The sequence below is a fragment of the Aspergillus fischeri genome, genomic scaffold, assembly GCF_000149645.3.
Source record: "Aspergillus fischeri NRRL 181 1099437636247 genomic scaffold, whole genome shotgun sequence".
NCBI lineage: Eukaryota > Fungi > Ascomycota > Eurotiomycetes > Eurotiales > Aspergillaceae > Aspergillus > Aspergillus fischeri.
In genome coordinates this window covers 2646981-2665318 of record NW_001509772.1, presented here as the reverse complement: position 1 = coordinate 2665318, position 18338 = coordinate 2646981, and the positions used below count along the sequence as shown (strand labels likewise).

The window sequence follows — 18338 nt, the reverse complement described above, 5'->3', positions numbered from 1 at the left end:
TGAATAAAATAATATAGTATAAGCTCTATGCCTAGAATAAAAGCTCTAATCTCATGATCTCCAGTCCAGCAGAGTAATAGAAGAGTTATTATTAAGATTTAAGCAGCACACACACCTGCTTCAGAGACAGAGTGCATGCCCACAGTATTATAGACCACGGTGCCCGCAAAGTACGCGAAAGGAAAGACAAGTTGATATTAAAGCACCATCTTGATGCTAAAAAGCTGTAAGCTTGCGCGCGCATACTCTAAATTTATGAGGCACCAGGGGTGTATATTGAAAAAGAAGAGATAAGAGACAGCATGAAAGACTTATTTAAATATAAATATCATGGTAATTGCTGCAATAGCAGCTGCATAATAGACCATAATTAATTACATTGCACAAGAATCTTTTTTAGTCACTAATCCAGGGATGCTGGGAACATCTTATATAGCTATAGGACAAGAAGGGGTCTCACAGTGCAGTAGAGACACCTCATAGTCACTGAAAGTTAGAAAATAGGAGTATGAAAAAGAAAGCGCCGCTTCTCTCAGGTGGCCAAGGCAAAAATAAGGAATATTCACTTATTTCTTGCTTATTGTGTTATCTCTCCTTCCGAAACATAGTCAACAAGATAGCAGTACAGAGAGAAGTTTTATGGGGAGCTACCTTGCCGCTCCAAAAATGGTGTGCAGATATACCCTAACCATGTTTTTGAAGGGGTGCGGATGCGTTAGTCCAAAGATGAATGGTACATTTAGGTTGATTGGTTATCATTACTATGCCAGTTTATTACCAGCATTGTATATACGAGAACAGCAAACAACAACACCTATTAATTAAGTTTAATTATGCTACTTTGCACACTGCATGTTAACATGGTTTCAGAACATCTTCCACACCAATAAATGAGCGACGAAACTAGGAACTATAGATACTATTCCTGATAGATTTACCTTCACGGCAATAGCACTACTTGAGATTGGCTTGCCTACAATAAGGCTTAAGGAGAGAGGTAAAGGCCACATGGCGATCTCAAAAATAGATGCTGGATACTCTACTATCACACTCACGGGCCGGCCTGTAGCTAGTACTCGCCATTCAATGTGCTGTACCTAGTCATAAGAAATTAGTGGGATCCTTGATTAAGTAACCAAGAGCTTGTCGGGGCTAACGCCGCCATTAAGTATTCAGTCTAATTTCTATTTAGTAAATACACTATCAAAGATCTCCTGATATTCATACTGATCCACTGCTTCCTGATTAATAGTGAGTTGGCTTAAGACCTTTCCAGCACAGACCTTGGATAAGCCCTTAACTATGGTTTTGGTATTCCCTAAGCTTAATGATATACCCCAATCATAGATTATCTCTGACTGAATCCACGTGTCCTGTAAATATAAAAGCTAAAGGGTACCAGCATGAGCAATGATGAATTATTCAAGTTCTGGTATCTAAAGCCAACAGCTTTCCAGAGTGAATCTCTGCAAAGAGGGTAAATATACATAGGACATGAATTCCAGCATGCTTAGGCTGTTAATAAGCTGCAGTTCTTCAACGCTGCTCAAAGCGTCCAAAGCTAATCTGGAAAGCTCAGAGTCAGACACCAACAATCTCAAATAGAATCCTGAGATTTGGAAGGCACGGATTACAACGCCATTGTCCTTAGCCCAGACCATTGCGTGAAGGATGGACTTGAAACAGTCCAGAAAGGAATCCTTCCAGTCCATAAAATCATGGCTAGTAAACTAACAGAACAGCTCCTTTATCCCTTCAACAAAATGTAGTTGGATAGTTTTTAAATTGACTAGACATGGCAAACACATCTGAAAGGTGACTAAATCTCTTCCCCTTTCAAGTATCTGTTGTTGCTCGTCCGCTAGGCGACTAAAATAGTTCTGTATTATTGTGTAGAAAATATGGGTGCTATAAGAGTTCCAGTAAGCATCTCTTCGATCACAAGTGTACTCACAAGGAGTATAGACACAATTGTGGAAGTAGTCATGATGCTGAATAACTGGGTACGTCAGTCAGAGTATGAAAATAGCTTGCAGACGACTAACGTGGCTTAATAAGCTCTGTGGGTTTATAGAGAAGAGTCCTCACATGCGCTGCTAGGTGTGACAAGGAGATGTGATGCAGGCGCTCTAGGCCAGCGAGGGAGAATGGGATTTTCAGCTTTTGGAAAAGATATGGGCTGTAAATCATGCAAAGTCTTTAGTTAATAAGTAAGAGAGACTTAACAGAGTCAAGTAATGAAAGTTCTCTGACTATAATAATTAGAATTTCAGTTGGGATGTAGCTGGGATCCTGAGACACAATTGTTTCGCAATGCTTCACATCAACGGTGAAAATATCGCCCATGATAACCGTACCCCGATCTGAATTATGTATAACGGAATTGTCTGGAAGAGATCCTTTATATAGAATCTTTCGCCTTGTCCAAATTGCTTTGCGTCTTGAATGCGAAAGCGCTGATTGGATGAAGTCTCTATTCAGCTATTTCATCTTGAAATCTGGCACACTCTAAAATCAGCGCGGCATTCATAAATGCAGGATTATGTGGACTAGGAAAGCTTTTACTTATGTCAACCTAAATTAAGATGTGTAAGTATAATGTACATTCCCTTTACTGTAATAAATGATCAAACTCTCTCCTGTTCTAGTTAGGGAAGATGAGATACTGATCCTATATTCCTTTGCCTACACATTCAAATATAACAGCAATTGGACTTTAATAATGCAGAAACCATCAGCAAGTCACCTAGAAGATCTTATTAACCACTATTTAGAGATAGTTATGAGAGCGAAATGACCTTACTTATGGCCCCCAGGAAAGGTTCAGAGCCTGATCCCTCATCAGTCAGAACTTATCCATCACTGTTCCCCTGCATTTCTCCAGATATATTTACCTTTTTGGCAAAAGCATGGGTTTCTCTTTTAGAAGACAGTGGGCACTGTTATTAACTATGATCTGTGCCCTTTAATGGATGCTTATGATCTGGAGCTGTTGGTGATGGCCCAGAGAGTCTAATTCCATCTGATCAGGCTTATGCATTACATGGGATTTACTAAGTCTATGTATTTAGAGAACTCTCCTAAACTACAAAACACAGAACAAACACACACTCCTGCCCAGAACAGGAAGTTTTTGGTGACTGAAAGTTCAATGAGACAGATCTACGCAGATTGGGATGATGTGAAGAGGGAGGTGCGGTGCAACCATCAGCGCCAATACCTTAAAGAGAATTAACATGCAAAACATTGGCTCTTAGCAGCATTGAAGCTATTTTTTAGGGTAATTCTTATTGCTGGTAAATGACTGGAATTGCACTTGTATGTATGATTACTTGCTTTCATCGTGCAGAGACTAACTCTCCGCAGAAATGACACTTGTGTGAGTAATAGTTATCTCATTTCTTTCTTGGAGGGGATAGCAAGTCAGTATCCAGATGCTATTAAAGTTTTCCAGCTTCTGTGTGGCAGCATACGCAGCATCTTAGTCCATGAAGGCCCAATGCAAGGCACAGACATGGACCAGGTGGTAGCTGGTATCAGGGCGGTTTTGGGAGAGGATGATGGTCAGGATGAGCTTCCCTCGTTGCACAAACCATTGGCGAGAGTGTCATGCGAGATGAAAGAGCTTTCTGGAGTCCATAATGAGCATTCATCTATCCAGGCATTGGATGGCAGCAGCCCAATTCCTGAAGACTTCCTGCTCACCTATGATTTCAGCTCACCTTGATATTATTAGCACTGTATGTAAGGTCTATATCATCAATGACTATTGAAATTATTTTGATTCATCTAGCAATGTCGATATGCCATCATTTTTTTGTTTTTCATAAAGTTGCAATGGATATTGTTAGAAGTAGTCAGGGATTGTCCATAACACAAGATCTAAGAATTATGGCTCGCCTTAAATGTATACTTGCACAACTGTGTAGGGTTGACGATTCCTATCATATGGGTAGGGATCTACACATGTTTAATAAAAGTTGGTGGTTGTCCTTTTGATTTGTGCAATTGCTGAGCTAACTCAGTTGTGGCTCCCATCTAGGCAACCTGTTTGACCGGGTCAGCGAACTTCGGATTAGTTTGTTGGTCCTCTTCTTTCTACTAACTATATCTACAGTTGCTTTGGACGGAACTCCGTGTTACATTTTGCATCTATAAAGCGCAACCCCTAGGGCAGATTAACGGATTGTACACTTGAGAATATAGCGGATTTGGTGCCAGAGGAGCTTTTACTAATTATTAGATGGTTGTAAAAAGAATCAGGAGGTAGACAATGCAGAGTTGGTTTTGACTTAAGATCTGGGATGAGGACTGGTGCTGGACAGATAATATTATTACACTGGTTTCATTCTGTTACCTCTGCATTAAGATGCCTTGGTGAGATTCCTCTAACAACTATGAAGATGCATAAAGATCGTGCCCAGTTCTAAAGCAAATGATTATTTGCCCATAGATCACTGAGACTCAGCAGACTATAAATGGGTACCCGTCCATATTAGCTGGCTTCGTACTTCTGCACTTTTCCATCAGATGGTTGATGTTCTAGTCCAAGGAAGCAATGTATGTATGGTACGACTACATGTATGTTCTAGAAGCACTACCCAGGGTATCTGCATATGCAAACTCTTTTAGTGATATAGTTGCAGAAACCAGATACCAGATCAAGTTATACCTCGAAGGGACTTCAAATTTTATGTTATGGCTGCAGGTATTATAAAGAAACACATTCAGGGGCTCCAAGCTCTCCAAGCTCTCGCAGGTGTCTGTTGCCATTCAAGGCTCAGCCGGCCAGATAGAGACGGGGTAACTTCTGATCTTATATCTGTATGTCTGTAACCAGAACCCGGCTTATATCCATGACAATAGAGATTAGAAACTGTGACTTCAGAAAGATGTGCAAGAGCCACCCTTCTATTTTAACTTAGAAATTAAGTACAGCAGACAGATCAAAAGTGTTTAGTGGCTCCTGCCTGGAGTTTCAGTATCCATACTAAAGATATGAGTAACAAGTGGTCTTACATATTATATATTACCTAAATAGAAGATGCAGTACTTTAGATAGTTATATATATCTCCCTGCGAGAACATTGACTTTGTTTAGAGGCCAGGATTGATCCATAACTGATGGCAGGTAAAGTTAGGTGTATTATGATAACCTGTGCTCCCATTAAGAGCAAAATAGCTTTGTTAGAAATGATCACATGATGAACTGTTGAAAGACAGCTGATACTTATTAGAGAACCAGGTTTCTAATTCGCGTGCCACAGAAATATCCAGCTGCTCCTGACCTTGCAGTGGTTGGGAGATTTCAAAACTATGGGATACAAATTTGTTAGAGATATTTCACGCAAAACTGATATTATTAAATGTGCTGAAGCCTATTTCCCCTTAGCAGTTGCTTTTGGTCCAAGCTCTAAGTCTTAGTTGGTCATGGTCATAATAATCCTGAAAATGTGTAAGTGCAAAGCACAGAGTCAAACAGCCATATAACATACTGGATAAGAATCTCTCCATTAATCTTGGCGAGCCATCACCAGAACGTAAACCACAACAGCTGCGATCAATGTTGGTAGCCTCATTTTAGGTTTTGGAAAACTGAACCAACAACATTGAGTATATATCTTCTTTATAGTAGTGCATAATACAGTCCCTATATGTGGTGCTACAGAAAAAGGATCCCTTTTAATGGACTTTTTGTGCACGCTGCTTTTGGCGCGGCCACATGCTAGTTGGTAGCTATTGGTAGCTATTGGTTCAAGAAGGCCGGCCCTCATAGAGCTTATATTTAGGCCGACCCTATCAAAATGATATCCTTCCATGAGTGCTAGAGACCATGGCGTTATCTGAACTGCTGCTCCATCCGCTGTCCACAATCAGCGCGGCAGTACTTAGTAAAAACAGAGGTATATAAAGGACATCCATCCTCTGATGGTGATTGCACCGGCTGTTTAATTGCATCTATTATTCACCTATTTCATAATGTTACAAAACAGTTTAAAGCTAATCCCCTTAGCATTATCCGCGGCCGCCTTGATATGTTTGGCTATCATATTTAAGGGATGTAGATCTACCTCATCACCCTGAGATCTATTCTTCCTAAAGGTAAGGAAGTGCACCAATCCTTAAAGCTAATTACTGACAGATAGCAACCTTCAGATAGATTAGACAAGCTTAATGCAACAAAGAATCGTTCAGTCCTTCAGTCTGTCTGACCAGGCGTCTAATCTCGCAGACTTAGCCCATGATGTATTAACCCATGCCAGCAGCAGTCTATCAGACTTATGGAGCAAGGTTCAGTTAACTATACCTGACTATTATGCAGTGGGCCTCTGGGGATATTATAGTGGTGAGGAAAGTGCATCTAAGTATTCAAGTTGCTCCACACCCATGTTGTTGTTTTCTTTCAACTTAGTGGCAATATTGGAGTCCAACACCCCAGGTGCAGCTTTGCTACTGCCAGAGGCAAGTAAAGCTGTGCTTTCTAGACTCTTAAAACCTTCCAGATTGGCCATTGCAGCATATATCATTGGAATGGCCACAACCATCCTGACTGTCATGGTGGAGATCTTTACAATTATGTTCAAATGGGGGGCAGCCCCAACGCTTATCTGCTTGCTTGTGAGCCAATTACCTAAGGGATAAAGGACTAGAAGACTAATCTGCTGGCAGGTTGCTTTAATATCCACTATCACTGCATCAGTTACAGTGATGATTCTGTATAGCTTGATATCTGGAGGCATCCAAACCTTTCTCAGTGATATTGGGGTTCATTCTCAACTCAGGCCATATATGCTGGCCGCAACATGGCTAGGGAGCACTTTTTCTTTGGGAGCTTCTCTTATTTCAGTGTTGGGCGCCTGCTGCCTGTGTTTTTGACATGGTGGTACTGTGCCTGCAAACTCCCTGTGTCTTCCATTTCTATGGATTATGTAGGCGCAGGGTACAATAGTACCGAAGAGAGCATGAGAAGGTGATTACATGAAGTTGATTGCATGGTCCTCTTGGGAAAGTTCTTTGGTTGGCAGGAGAGACTTCTGAAAATATTCCGAAACCACTCATCCAACCATGTTTATTATTTCTGCCTAGCAGGCCCGTGATTAACAGCCTCCCAGTGAGTTATTTGAGGTTATACTTTTTAAGATCTGGATTATAGCAACTGGGCATCATTCTATAGTATTACTTTCTTAGTCTTTTCCTGTACAGCCGTAGCCTTATTATTTGACAGTACATGCTTGTAAAACCTTTGATTGCTTATAATTTACTGTCACAAAGAAATTCCTCACCTAGATTGAATGCAAATGACTGTTGGGTTCGACCTAGTGGTAATAGTTTTGGGACCAGGAGGCCAACCTGTAATATCATCACAACAAACTGGGCCTATGGTAGAAGAGATGCATTGTGCAAGTTATACCATGCTGTTATAACCCACAAGGGTAATAGAACAGACGTAGTAGCTCATATATGGCCACATTTTTGAGGGTGAATAGACGTTTTCCACTCTAGGCATTCATTAAACTGGATAAGACACTGGTCCAATTATTGTGCCCTTCAAAGCCACGGATGAAGACAACGGACAACACATATGATTGATCCTGCAGAATTCAAATGCCCCTTTTGCAATCAGGGCACATTCGCCAATATCTAAAATGTAATGCTATCACAGACTGACATATTTTTGGAACTAAGCTCGGCTGTATTAGATGTATGATACAAAGAGAAACACAGGGGGATGAGGCTCACCGGATCTGCCACATGAACTATAATGGATCCTGTTATGATAGACATGCTACTCTTAGCACTGCAGGCCCTGAGAGCTGGAGCCAGTTGTTCCAACATCTCATCAGTATGGACAGATTTTGGAGTGGAAGCCTGTAAGCCGCATCAGGGTATCATCCTGACAGAAGAATTAGTAGCCTACCATGTTTTGCAGGTAGATTGTGGTTCTTTGCAATGTTACTACGTTGCTGCATCCTTCTGGGTACATATGTTGGAAGCCGTGTCCCTCTAGGAAGGACATGATTATCTTGAGGTGGGACCCATTGATATCTGCATCAGCAGATTTGCATAATATCTGAGGCTGTTCTTGCTATCAGCCTGTGGCTGCATATTTAAGATCGTGTATAAATACATACTGTTTCTGTGCGCAGTGTTAATGTAAAGGCCAGTATATAATTAACTATGGTGGAAATGGACAACATGTTGATGGTTAAACTTGGAAGTATAGTTCTGGATCAAGGACCTGTAGGGGATACTAAGCCTCTGCTCTAAACCTATATATCATGTTTCATTACCAATATATAGCCTCTGTTTGCCCAGCCACGGATTGTAGATAGCACTCTCCCCAACTTTAGCTGGAGCCACGCCAGATTTGGCGCGCATTGCCGAGTCGGACTGGTCATGGTCCTTGTACTGAACTTAAAATAAAGAGGTACCATTACTGCAGATCCCTTCCACTACAGAACAAAAGGAAACGGAATAGTCAAACTAAAATACATTCTATTTCGGAGACCAAGATTCGGAAATAACATGCCTGAACTATGTCGATTCTGCAGGATGCTAATCTCCCGCAGACTTATATTAGCCCGGTGTCAGGGTACCTTTCCTAAGAATGCGTTGTTATTGTGATTGGTTGGAAGGAAGGGCAACAAGATTCCTTCTGGATGAGACATCATCATACATAGCCTGCATAGGCGGGCAGTAATCCCTTCGTAGGGCTCAGGCCTACTTGCTGGGTGTCCGTGTACTACTCCGTACACGTGTTTAGCATATGCAAGGTCTAGAACCTACACCCTTGATACCATACAGTTTCAACCATCTCCGATATGCGAAGGACTTTTTATAGCGTCAAAATTGAATTGTACACCTGCCAGCACTGACCATCCTTGACATCTACAGATTCATGCTTACTTTATGCTTGATATTCATAGAGTATTAGTGAGCTCTAAGTTGCTTTTATGTGAATGTTGTGTATATGCAGTGTAAATAAAGGAGAGACAAACTAAGAAGGTTCATGTAATATGATACTTGTACTTATTTTCACTTTCTCTAGGCATCCTATATGTGTACACCACAATAACACATTATTTAAAGAAATCAATATTTATATAATATCAGAGTGAAAGAACTGAGTGTTCATGGTTCTCTGTAAATATTAAGCATATAGTGAGCATGAATTGATGAATATTTAAGGTGGTGCAACCTTTAGCTAACACAAACCTTTTACTATCCTTTCATCAATAGGAACAGAGATATTATATTATTCAATAAACCCTAAGTGTTTCCCTTACTAAGCCCCGTGCTCAGAGTCCAGATGATAGCATACACTTAGAACCGTATGACGCTCTGCACTTAGAAGTCAATGACGAGCTTATATAGGTCTGTATCGCGCTTCGTCAGGTCAGCCTTCAAGCTAGGCTCCATGTCGTTAGGTAAGAGAAGTGACTCCGTCTCAACGTAGTAGTGCAGTTGTGACGTGTCATATGCAAGACCCTCCCTGTTAGCAGCGTCGATAGCGGCCGGGTTCTATGGATGAGTGAGATCCCTGCCATCACCGCTGGGCGTACGGCACATCCTTGATCTCGTCTCTAATGAAGTTTCGGGCCCAATGCACAGCCTCGCCAATCTTGCCCACCCCATCCTGCACATCGACCAAATGGCCTAGAATTGTCAGTTTGACTTTGGCTTTCTTATCTTCCATGTGTTTGAGGCCCAATTCCGCTATCAGTTCCAGTTTCTCTCGATGCGCCCTATTATTATATTGTTCTTCCCTGTTTTGGGGATGACTTCTCCGGAAGAGCGGGGATTATAATGGAAAGATCTGTGGTTGACTGCTTGCCTATCGAGACCGTAGATGTCGACACTCAAAATGGTTAGAGTAGGAGACCTGTTCTAAGGGGTGTCGATAGCCACGGGACTTGTCAGGTAGTTTCCCATAACTACTCATTTGGGAGGCACATTGGCAGACTTGTGTTCTGCAAGTTTACTTGCCTTCTTTGCCTTCGCTGAATCCCTTGTGAAGACCCGTTTCTACCCACTCTAACAGATCGTTCATCGGTCATCGCCTTGGTAAGCGCTCCGCTAAGGAGCAGAATCGTTCTGAAGATATGAGACTTTGCAGAACGGATTCAAGGGTGTTAGAGTGCTCAGAGGTAGACCGAAGCTAGATGATTAGATTGATTTAGGCTCTTCCATTTTCAGAGAGGAGAGGAAGGCTACGTAGGGAAGTAGAACATTTTTAGGCAATTCGAATGGCGCAAAGGCGGGGCTCAGCCGGACGTGCGGGTGTTAAAAGCGTGGTGTCCGGCCCTTTTCACTCGCAGATCGTCTCCTAACACCCGCTTTTGACAACGCATACAGTGTCTTCTCTTACTTACGCTGAGTTATTCCCATCCTCAGACGGCCCCCAATCTCTTGTTTCATGGGCTGAGCATCCAAATAGGGATAGAAGTCAAACTCCTGCAGTTTCACAGTGCAATATGGATACCCACGACGTCTCTGAAGATAGAGAGTACTGGCAGTACCTGCGCCGGCAGAAGCAAACTCTCCAGAATGCCCAATCTCGCAAAGGGCAGCGCCCCAAGACAACGAAGTCTCGCGATGAGATTATAATGCAGTTCATGTTTCGACGCATGATGTCCAGTAATGCAACTGTCGACTCCAAAACCATCCGTTCGTCTTTTGTACCTCCAGCCTACGCACCCTGCACCGCTCCTTTAAGGAGTCTGAAGAAAGTCGTGATAAAAGACCTCACTCTCGAAACCCATCATCGTGGATCTTACATTCTACTAAGGGCAGTCACTCCGCCAGACACAATGACCGCGGTCATGGTTATTGTGGAGGATGAGGAAGGAGATGTTCTCATGCTGCAACTGTACAACCAAGAAGAAGGACTCTCAGCCCAGGGCCGTCTTATCGAAGGGACAGTGATAATCGTGAAGGAGCCTTATTTGAAGGCCATGTCCGATGGAGACTATGGCATCCGTGTTGACCATCTTCCCGACGTTAGGTTTATCCCAGATCATGACACTCTAATACCATCATCGTGGAGACGACAGCTCATGGAAAACGATGCCTCTGCCAACTATTGGAAGCTGAAGGGTAACGATTGTTTTAACAAAGCTAACTATCATGTCGCGGTTGACTGGTAAGCCGCGGATGGGTGGTTCTATAGTGACCGAAGCTGACCACGGATGATAGCTACTCCAAGGCTTTGGGCTCTTCCCCTACTCTTGACGAAGCCATTACTATCAAACTGAATCGTGCTCTCACATTTCTCAAGACTCATCAATTTGACGTGGCCCTCCGCGATCTCAAGATAGTCTCCACAGGCTCCAAGCCCTCCGAGAAAGTGCTTTTCCGCAAAGCTCAGGCTCTCTACTATCTGCAGAGATTTCGTGAATCTTGTGACGCTCACCAAGTGCTTGCCAAGGAATTCCCGAGCAATGCTCCCGCTAAGAGCGAGTTCAATCGCGCCATTGCGCGACTCGCGGAACAGGAGAGCGGCAAGTATCCGTTCAAACGACTGCAGCTCGAGGCGAAAAAACGTCGCCCACCAGTTCTTGATCATGCGACCTATGTTGGTCCTGTGGCTGTGAGACCCGCGGACGAGGTTTATTCACAACAGAAGCAGTCAAAGCTGGTGATCTTCTCTTTTGCGAGAAAGCCTTTGCGCATGCCTTCCATGACGCCGACGAGCCCAGGAAGGGCATCGCCCTTTTGATCAACCCACAAACAGACGAAATGACCATGGGCACTCAGGCGGAGCTCATTACGCTGATCGTGCAAAAGCTTTATAAGAATCCATCCATAATGCCAGCTTTCACTGATCTTTATCACGACTCATACAAGCCCGTTGCTGTGTCAGAAGTAGACGACACCCCTATTGTGGATACGTAAGCGGCCTACTTTAGACGAATATCGACCACGCTAATATACCCAGGTTCCTTGTTGAGCGTATTGTGGCATTGAATGGCTTTGGCTGTCCTCTCTTGTCTCGCGAGTCTCATAAACGTGCCATGACAGGCGAGGCGCAACTGGACAATGACGAGCAGCAATTCTATTCCTGTGGCGTTTGGCCCCTGGCATCCTACATCAATTATTCATGCTGCAGCAACGCTCGGCGTTTATTTATTGGCGATATGATGGTTGTTCGTGCCACACAAGATCTCGCTGCGGACACAGAAATCACGTTCTGGTATCAATCACCCCTGAACAACGATTTCAAAGAGAAACAGATGGATCTGCGGCACTGGGGCTTCAGGTGTACCTGCATAATATGCCAAGATGCCCAAAATACTGAGAACAGCATTTTGACAACGAGAAAGAAACTCACGGCCGGTTTAGTGAAAGATTTCCAATGCCGCAAGAAGCCAAGCACAACTAAAATTGAGGCCATACTCTACAAGCTTGAGGAAACATATCGACAGCCAGCCTCTGAGGTTCCTCGTCTCAGCCTTTGGAAACCGTATTTGAATCTTGCAATGCTCTACGCAACGCATGAGCAGCCACAGAAGACTATAGAGTTCGCACTGAAAACTCTGGAATCGCTGGGCTACGTTGTTGAAGGCGGGCATCTTCCCCATACCTCGGGTACACCACTGCTGGTCAAGCAATGGGGATTTATGACGGATGGTCTTGTCGGGTGTTGGATGAGTCTTTCCCGCGCTTATCGACAGGTAGCCCCTGACCTAGTACTGAAAGCGGAAGGGTATGCTAGGATTACATATAGGATCTGTGTCGGCGAAGACGAAACATTTGACGAGACCTACACGCAGCTATCGGAGCGATCAGATGGTTTTCTTGCCTAGGCAAACATGTCTGAAAGACTGGGGGCCCCTTGTGACACCTTGCCAGCTAATGGTCCTCCAGATATTAGCTCAGTAGGATTAGCTAATGACGGTCATACTCAAATACTCAAGGATATCAATATGGATCAATGACCCAGCTTTTCGAAGTAAACATACCGATGACCGCAAGTCCAATTTCTGCCAGTTTCTGTAGAGCAAAGCTACCAGTCCCACGGCGTTAACCCTTGCTCAATGATTACTCGGGTTTGCCCGGAGTGATGGAGACTCAAGTGCACTTGCAGGTAGGGGTCGAGACTCCAGAGGATAGCATCAGAAGAAACATCGAGATGGAAATGCCTGTTCGCAATGGATGATCCCTTTGGCATACTCTCCCAGTATAAGGCGTTGCACAATCCTCTGACAGAAAAAATCAACTTTACATTGAAGGTCATGCTCTCGTGACAAGGATACGGGCATTTGGATCCCCGGATCTAACCTGAATTTCTGTAACTGTGTTGCGAGTCACATTATAGTGAACAGGAGGCCCAGCCATATAACTGGCGTTTCCGATGGGTTTTCCCAGAATCTTTCATACTGTATTTAGCTGTCAGTCGCGAGCATGTTAGTTGGGAAGAGGTTCCAATACCTCCTTCAAAAACTCGACACTGTGGAGTACCGCTTGATATTTCATCAGTCCAAAGCTTATCAATCATGTCTGGAGTGTGCTAACCTGGGGACATATTGAACGAGTTGAAATAGTCTGAAATCAATCGATTGACAACCGGCCGTTCTGGAATTGTCGCCAGGATTTCTTCCTTCGTCAGAAGAATTGTACACCCGTAAAAAGCCGAGGACCGCCCCGCTGTGCAAAAGCGAGCTCATCCAGCGGGGGTATGATCTTGCACTTCTCCTTCCTCGTCGAGATGAATTTTCAGATCAGCGATCCCATCAAGGACAGCGGCCAAAGAACGCTGTTGACATAGTTGGTACTCGATTGAGTCAATTGCAAGCTGCCGCAATCAGATGGTGATGAGTTGCCTTTGGAGAGCTCTGCATATGGAGAAGCAGCAAATGATCGATCGGTCGAAGTTATGGGAGTATCGTGATGTACCGAAACAGCCGGAGGGGGTTGATTGGAGTTACTCGTTGTCGTGGCTTGCATCAGGCTGACCACGAGATTTTTCTAATTACTGAATCCTCTCTTGAACATTCGGCCGTCGCTGGTGAGTATCGATCGGCTTTAGAATGTAAGTACAAGAAAGGCCTCAGCCTCGGTCTGCGCAATTCCCGCATGGCTGCTGTCGGTCACACCGGATCCTGCGACGAACATGAATAAGCTGTTGCTATGCAAACCAAGAGATTAGTTTCCCAGAGGGAACACTCACTTCCTTTGTCTGCAGAGACTGCACGAGGGCGGTGGTCGTTCTCGACGCCTGCTAGATGGCAGGCATGCTCTGCCCCTTGCTGTTTTGCCTGGACTCCATTCCGGAAGTTGAGGTCCTTCGCGATCTGCCATGTTGTCAAGACTGCTGTAAGCCTTGCTTGCATGACATTCATGCAGTAGAGGCCTAACCACTGTGGCCACGACTCAAGAAGCTCACGTCTGTGATGATATCGAATCTTCCAAAATGGCATCCTGGCAGGAATTATTAAGCGTCTTTGGGCTCTTGGTATAGAACTAAGTAGAAGGAGGCCCTGATGTTTTTAATCTACATCCTTAATGATATACATTAACCATTACATGTGGACGCTAAAGAAAAAGGTGGGAATAATATATTAGTCTACTTTAATGCTACTGCAGCAGACAAAACCTATATATAGTTTAGGATACTGCTATCCTACATAAGATAAACAGTATAAAGCACAGCCTAAAGTATAGTAATAAGAGGGAGGCATCTGCTGATTGGGCAGATCAACTCTATAAAAGGAATAGATGTTAGCTAATAGCTAATGAGTGCTCTGATATTCAAAATCCTTTAGAATATATTATTTAATGGGTAATAGAAATAAACAGCCTAAGTCCTAGGATGGGGAATCTTGTCTAGTATTCTATTACTCTTGGCAGATCTATCAATTCCCTAGCTGAAGAAGATAATGATTCACTGTACCACTGATTCTTGGCGCTTTCCTGACCGTCAGGACCAGCTATGATAAGGAAGCCCCTTTCGACTAGGTGACTCAAGATGCTTTGTCACATTCTTCATCCAAAGCTGCTCTCTTTGGAGATGGCTTATTGCAAGCCTTGAGCTCGCAAACCCACTTCCTCTTCTGAGATACACAGTTTCGACGAGGTTCTTTAATAGAATGGGCGTTAAAAAAATGTCGTTGTAGGAGCAAGGTACCGTTATAAAACCTATTCTTGTAGCAGGGATGAGGGCATTGAATAGCCTCCTCCTTTCCTCTGCCAGCCAAATGTTTATCAATGTGGTTTATCAGTGTAGATTTCTCCTGCCATTGTTGGAATCGTTCCGCGGGCGTTTTAGTATGGTCACCCAAGCAGAAAGGACAGAACCTAGGAGCAACCAGTGTGAAGCAGAACCTCAAAAGTCCACACTAAGGTTGTAGACTGCCTAAATAGAATTGGCAGTGCTCAGTCCAAGCATCCTCTGTATCAAACCATTTAGCGCATAAGTAGCACCATTCAAGGAAAGATCGCTTTGCTGGTCGATGCGCTCTCTTGCTATTTGTATAGAGCTGCTGGTATGGTGCAGCATTCAGGGACTTTCTTCTACACTGTAGAATGTGTTTTAATTGGCTTGATAAATTAATACTGCTGAAGTTTAGCTACTGAAACAGATATAGGGTGTCTGAATGAACCTAGACATTTCTCTGGAGCATACTAGACATCTCCCATCAATTAGATATTCACTAGGATAATATGCCACTCTCCCTTTAGAGATGCAGATATTCACTATATCCTGTAGATACTGTCTTCCAATCTTACTACCAATCAAGGCTTTGGTGAAGAGGTTATCGCGTAAATGAGCTCTCTTAGGCATATACTTGTGGCAGATGTTAAAGAGGCACGTTAGATCTTACTCACCAAACTCATTCCCTATAATATATTCATCATAAGAAGATCTCCACTAGTTGTCAATGAACTTAGCCTTCTTGGTATAGCACTTCTTAGCTGCTTTTATGTAGAGCTTTTCCCTCTTAAGTGCTAATTCTTTATACTCAGCAGGCTTTCCTCCAATTTTTTAAGCAATCTCATTAATCCTGTGGTAGATCTCTTTCATTTCATTATCATTCTTAACCTGCGCAGTGGCAGCAGCATCAAGACATTGCAGAACATTAGTGTTATGATGATGAGCCATACTTTCTTCCATTTCCAGACATTCATAGTCTGGCTTTAGGTTCCAGAAGCTGGCCTGGACGTTAACTCGCTTGAATTTGGATTGATACTTAAGGAAGGTGTTAGGGTTCTAATGATCTAGTGCTTGGCTTCTTGCTGCTTGGGAAGCATTTGCTATAAGCCTATTAGTATGTGCTGGAAGTTCATATAATAGAGGAAATGACCCACAGTCAATTGCATTTGTAACACCCCCTCTAATCCCATGGATTCTCAACTGGTGTTAGAAACACGCCCGTTAAGCAAGCAATGTAAAATGGTGCTGTATTAAAGAAAATATCAATGCATGGGTAGGGTGTGGTCCATTAGTAGTCACCATGCGAAGCACTGGTAGAGTTTGTACATGCGCTTCCTATTCAAGGGTCCATGACTCTCTTCCTTTCAGTGGTCTTTTATCTAATAACTTATCAGCTGTGCAGATGCCCCTGAATGCCTTGTCTATAATGCCTATAATTATAACATAAAATATGAAATTTCTTCCAAGTATTTCTTGCTCTGGTATCCAGTTTTTAGGACTATATCACCACAATTAGCTGTGTAGCGTTGGGGACAGAGAAGAAAATCTTACATGATAGTCTCATCATCATAGCGATGGGCTTTGAGAAACTCTGGATCTATGGTGACCCAGTACTTGACTTCCCCATTTTTTGAGTCCTATTGTAGATTGAAGGAAAGATGCTATATACTAATTAGTATATGACTCTCAGATAAGTAGGGTGATGGACAAACTCTATAGTAGAGACACTCATTAGTACCTCTATAAGAACTTAATTCAACAATTACACCTACTCTCGCACCAGAACTAGAGAATAAAGAGAGCAAGAATGCATCTTAAAATCTAGCACGCTCATGTATGTAATCATGGTCATCATCTTCAAATAAATATCAAAGAAGTAGGTCAAGATCCCTGCTAGTCACCGGATACTTCTCTTAATGTTTAGTAGCAAGTCCATACTTCTGAGTAAGTTTGTTCTAGATATACTATATAGGGAATTAGCAGTATAGCATAGCATACTTGCCTAGGGTAAGTTATATTATAAAGATCACTCTTCACTGTATCTGGCAGCTTTCTGCAGGTCTTTACTGCCATTCAGTAATAAAGCAAGAGAGGTTAGAACAGATAGTTTACTAAGTAGGCAAGTCTCCTTTACATAAAGTAATAAATACCTCTGAATATAACTTCAAGATTTGAACCAGGGGATCAGGTTGTTCCTCCGTGAAATATTAATCACCTGGTTTATTTTGAGAAAGCATCCATCTATATACTGTCAGCAACTAAGTGCAAGTTAATAAATGAATATTTATTTATACACTTTCTAAAACACCACTGAATCACCATATTTTTTATTGGTAGCCAGAGCCCTTTTCTTATGACTAATTTCATTTTATTTACTTTTTTGTTCTTCCTAGTACTCTGTTATGAACTCTCTTAATTTAGCAAACTTACAGAGCTCCTCAGCTTTTCTCCTCAGATGAAAATCATTTGAAAATGTGTCACATGACATTGTGGAAGGATAGGAGGAAAAACTGAGAGAAAATAGATTACCAAAAAAGAAACTGCTTGTAGATAGGAAAGGAGGCAATGGTTAAGCAGAGAGGAGGCCCTCATATTTAAGCTAGCGATAGAGGGAGGCTAGTCGTTATAGAATCACTCTGTCACCCACTGATCACCCGTGCTCACCCATGCTGTTGGATAGCATCACTCAGCTCACCTTCACTCACTCACACTCACCCTATGGTTTAGCATCTCTCACCCGTAAAGCAGCAGGCCTTCAAGGGCGCATATAACTTCCGACCACGTTGATAATACTGGCTTAAGTACGGCTGAGCAGACGGGAAGCCCTGTTTTCCACACCCTATGGTCGTATGTGCTAGAAATACGGAATCCGCCAGTGAAAAGTGTCAGATATGTATCATGGGTTGAGGCCTGAAGGCAATAACGCCCCGGGGAAGGGGGTGCAGTTGGTGGAGAATGGCACCCTGCTATTGCTTATTATTCCAAAGCCATGCACCCCGCGGAAAGTGCACCTTGTGGAGGTAGGTTCCCCTCTAAGTATCAATGCATATATACACCATATATATTAATATGGTATTAACTATAAGGTTATCATTAGCTGCGAGAAGGGCATTGGGTCGTGCCGGAGGACGATGGGGAACTTGAAGGGCCTGACCAGCGGACTGACCTCACCGCTGGTCAGGCA

The 18338-nt window shown here is 43.1% G+C and overlaps 4 protein-coding genes across 4 annotated transcripts in view, besides 1 other annotated feature; 3 read left to right on the top strand and 1 right to left on the bottom strand.

Moving 5' to 3' along the window:
• Positions 1–5725: 5725 nt before the first annotated feature.
• Positions 5726–5754: a microsatellite.
• A 3594-nt stretch (positions 5755–9348) lies between these two features.
• NFIA_041610 (uncharacterized protein) lies at positions 9349–9697 on the bottom strand (the record flags this gene model as incomplete). Its single annotated transcript, XM_001266479.1, has 2 exons — positions 9349–9493; positions 9564–9697. 2 exons carry the CDS (start codon positions 9695–9697, stop codon positions 9349–9351), a joined length of 279 nt encoding a protein of 92 aa, XP_001266480.1.
• Positions 9698–10475: 778 nt separating this feature from the next.
• NFIA_041600 (TPR domain protein) lies at positions 10476–11719 on the top strand (the record flags this gene model as incomplete). The annotated part of the gene is made up of 2 exons (XM_001266478.1): positions 10476–11143; positions 11197–11719. 2 exons carry the CDS (start codon positions 10476–10478, stop codon positions 11717–11719), a joined length of 1191 nt encoding a protein of 396 aa, XP_001266479.1.
• Positions 11720–11739: 20 nt separating this feature from the next.
• NFIA_041590 (SET domain-containing protein) lies at positions 11740–12806 on the top strand (the record flags this gene model as incomplete). The annotated part of the gene is made up of 2 exons (XM_001266477.1): positions 11740–11891; positions 11939–12806. The coding sequence occupies 2 exons, from the start codon at positions 11740–11742 to the stop codon at positions 12804–12806; spliced, it is 1020 nt and encodes a 339-aa protein (XP_001266478.1).
• A 5239-nt stretch (positions 12807–18045) lies between these two features.
• Positions 18046–18338, top strand: part of NFIA_041580 (uncharacterized protein) — a gene marked incomplete at both ends in the record, with an annotated part of 506 nt that continues 213 nt past the window's right edge. Inside the window, 2 exons of the mRNA XM_001266476.1 lie at positions 18046–18174; positions 18252–18338. The exon at positions 18252–18338 is cut by the window's right edge and continues 213 nt beyond it. Coding sequence (XP_001266477.1) covers positions 18046–18174; positions 18252–18338 — 216 coding nt within the window. The remainder of the gene's footprint in view (positions 18175–18251) is intronic.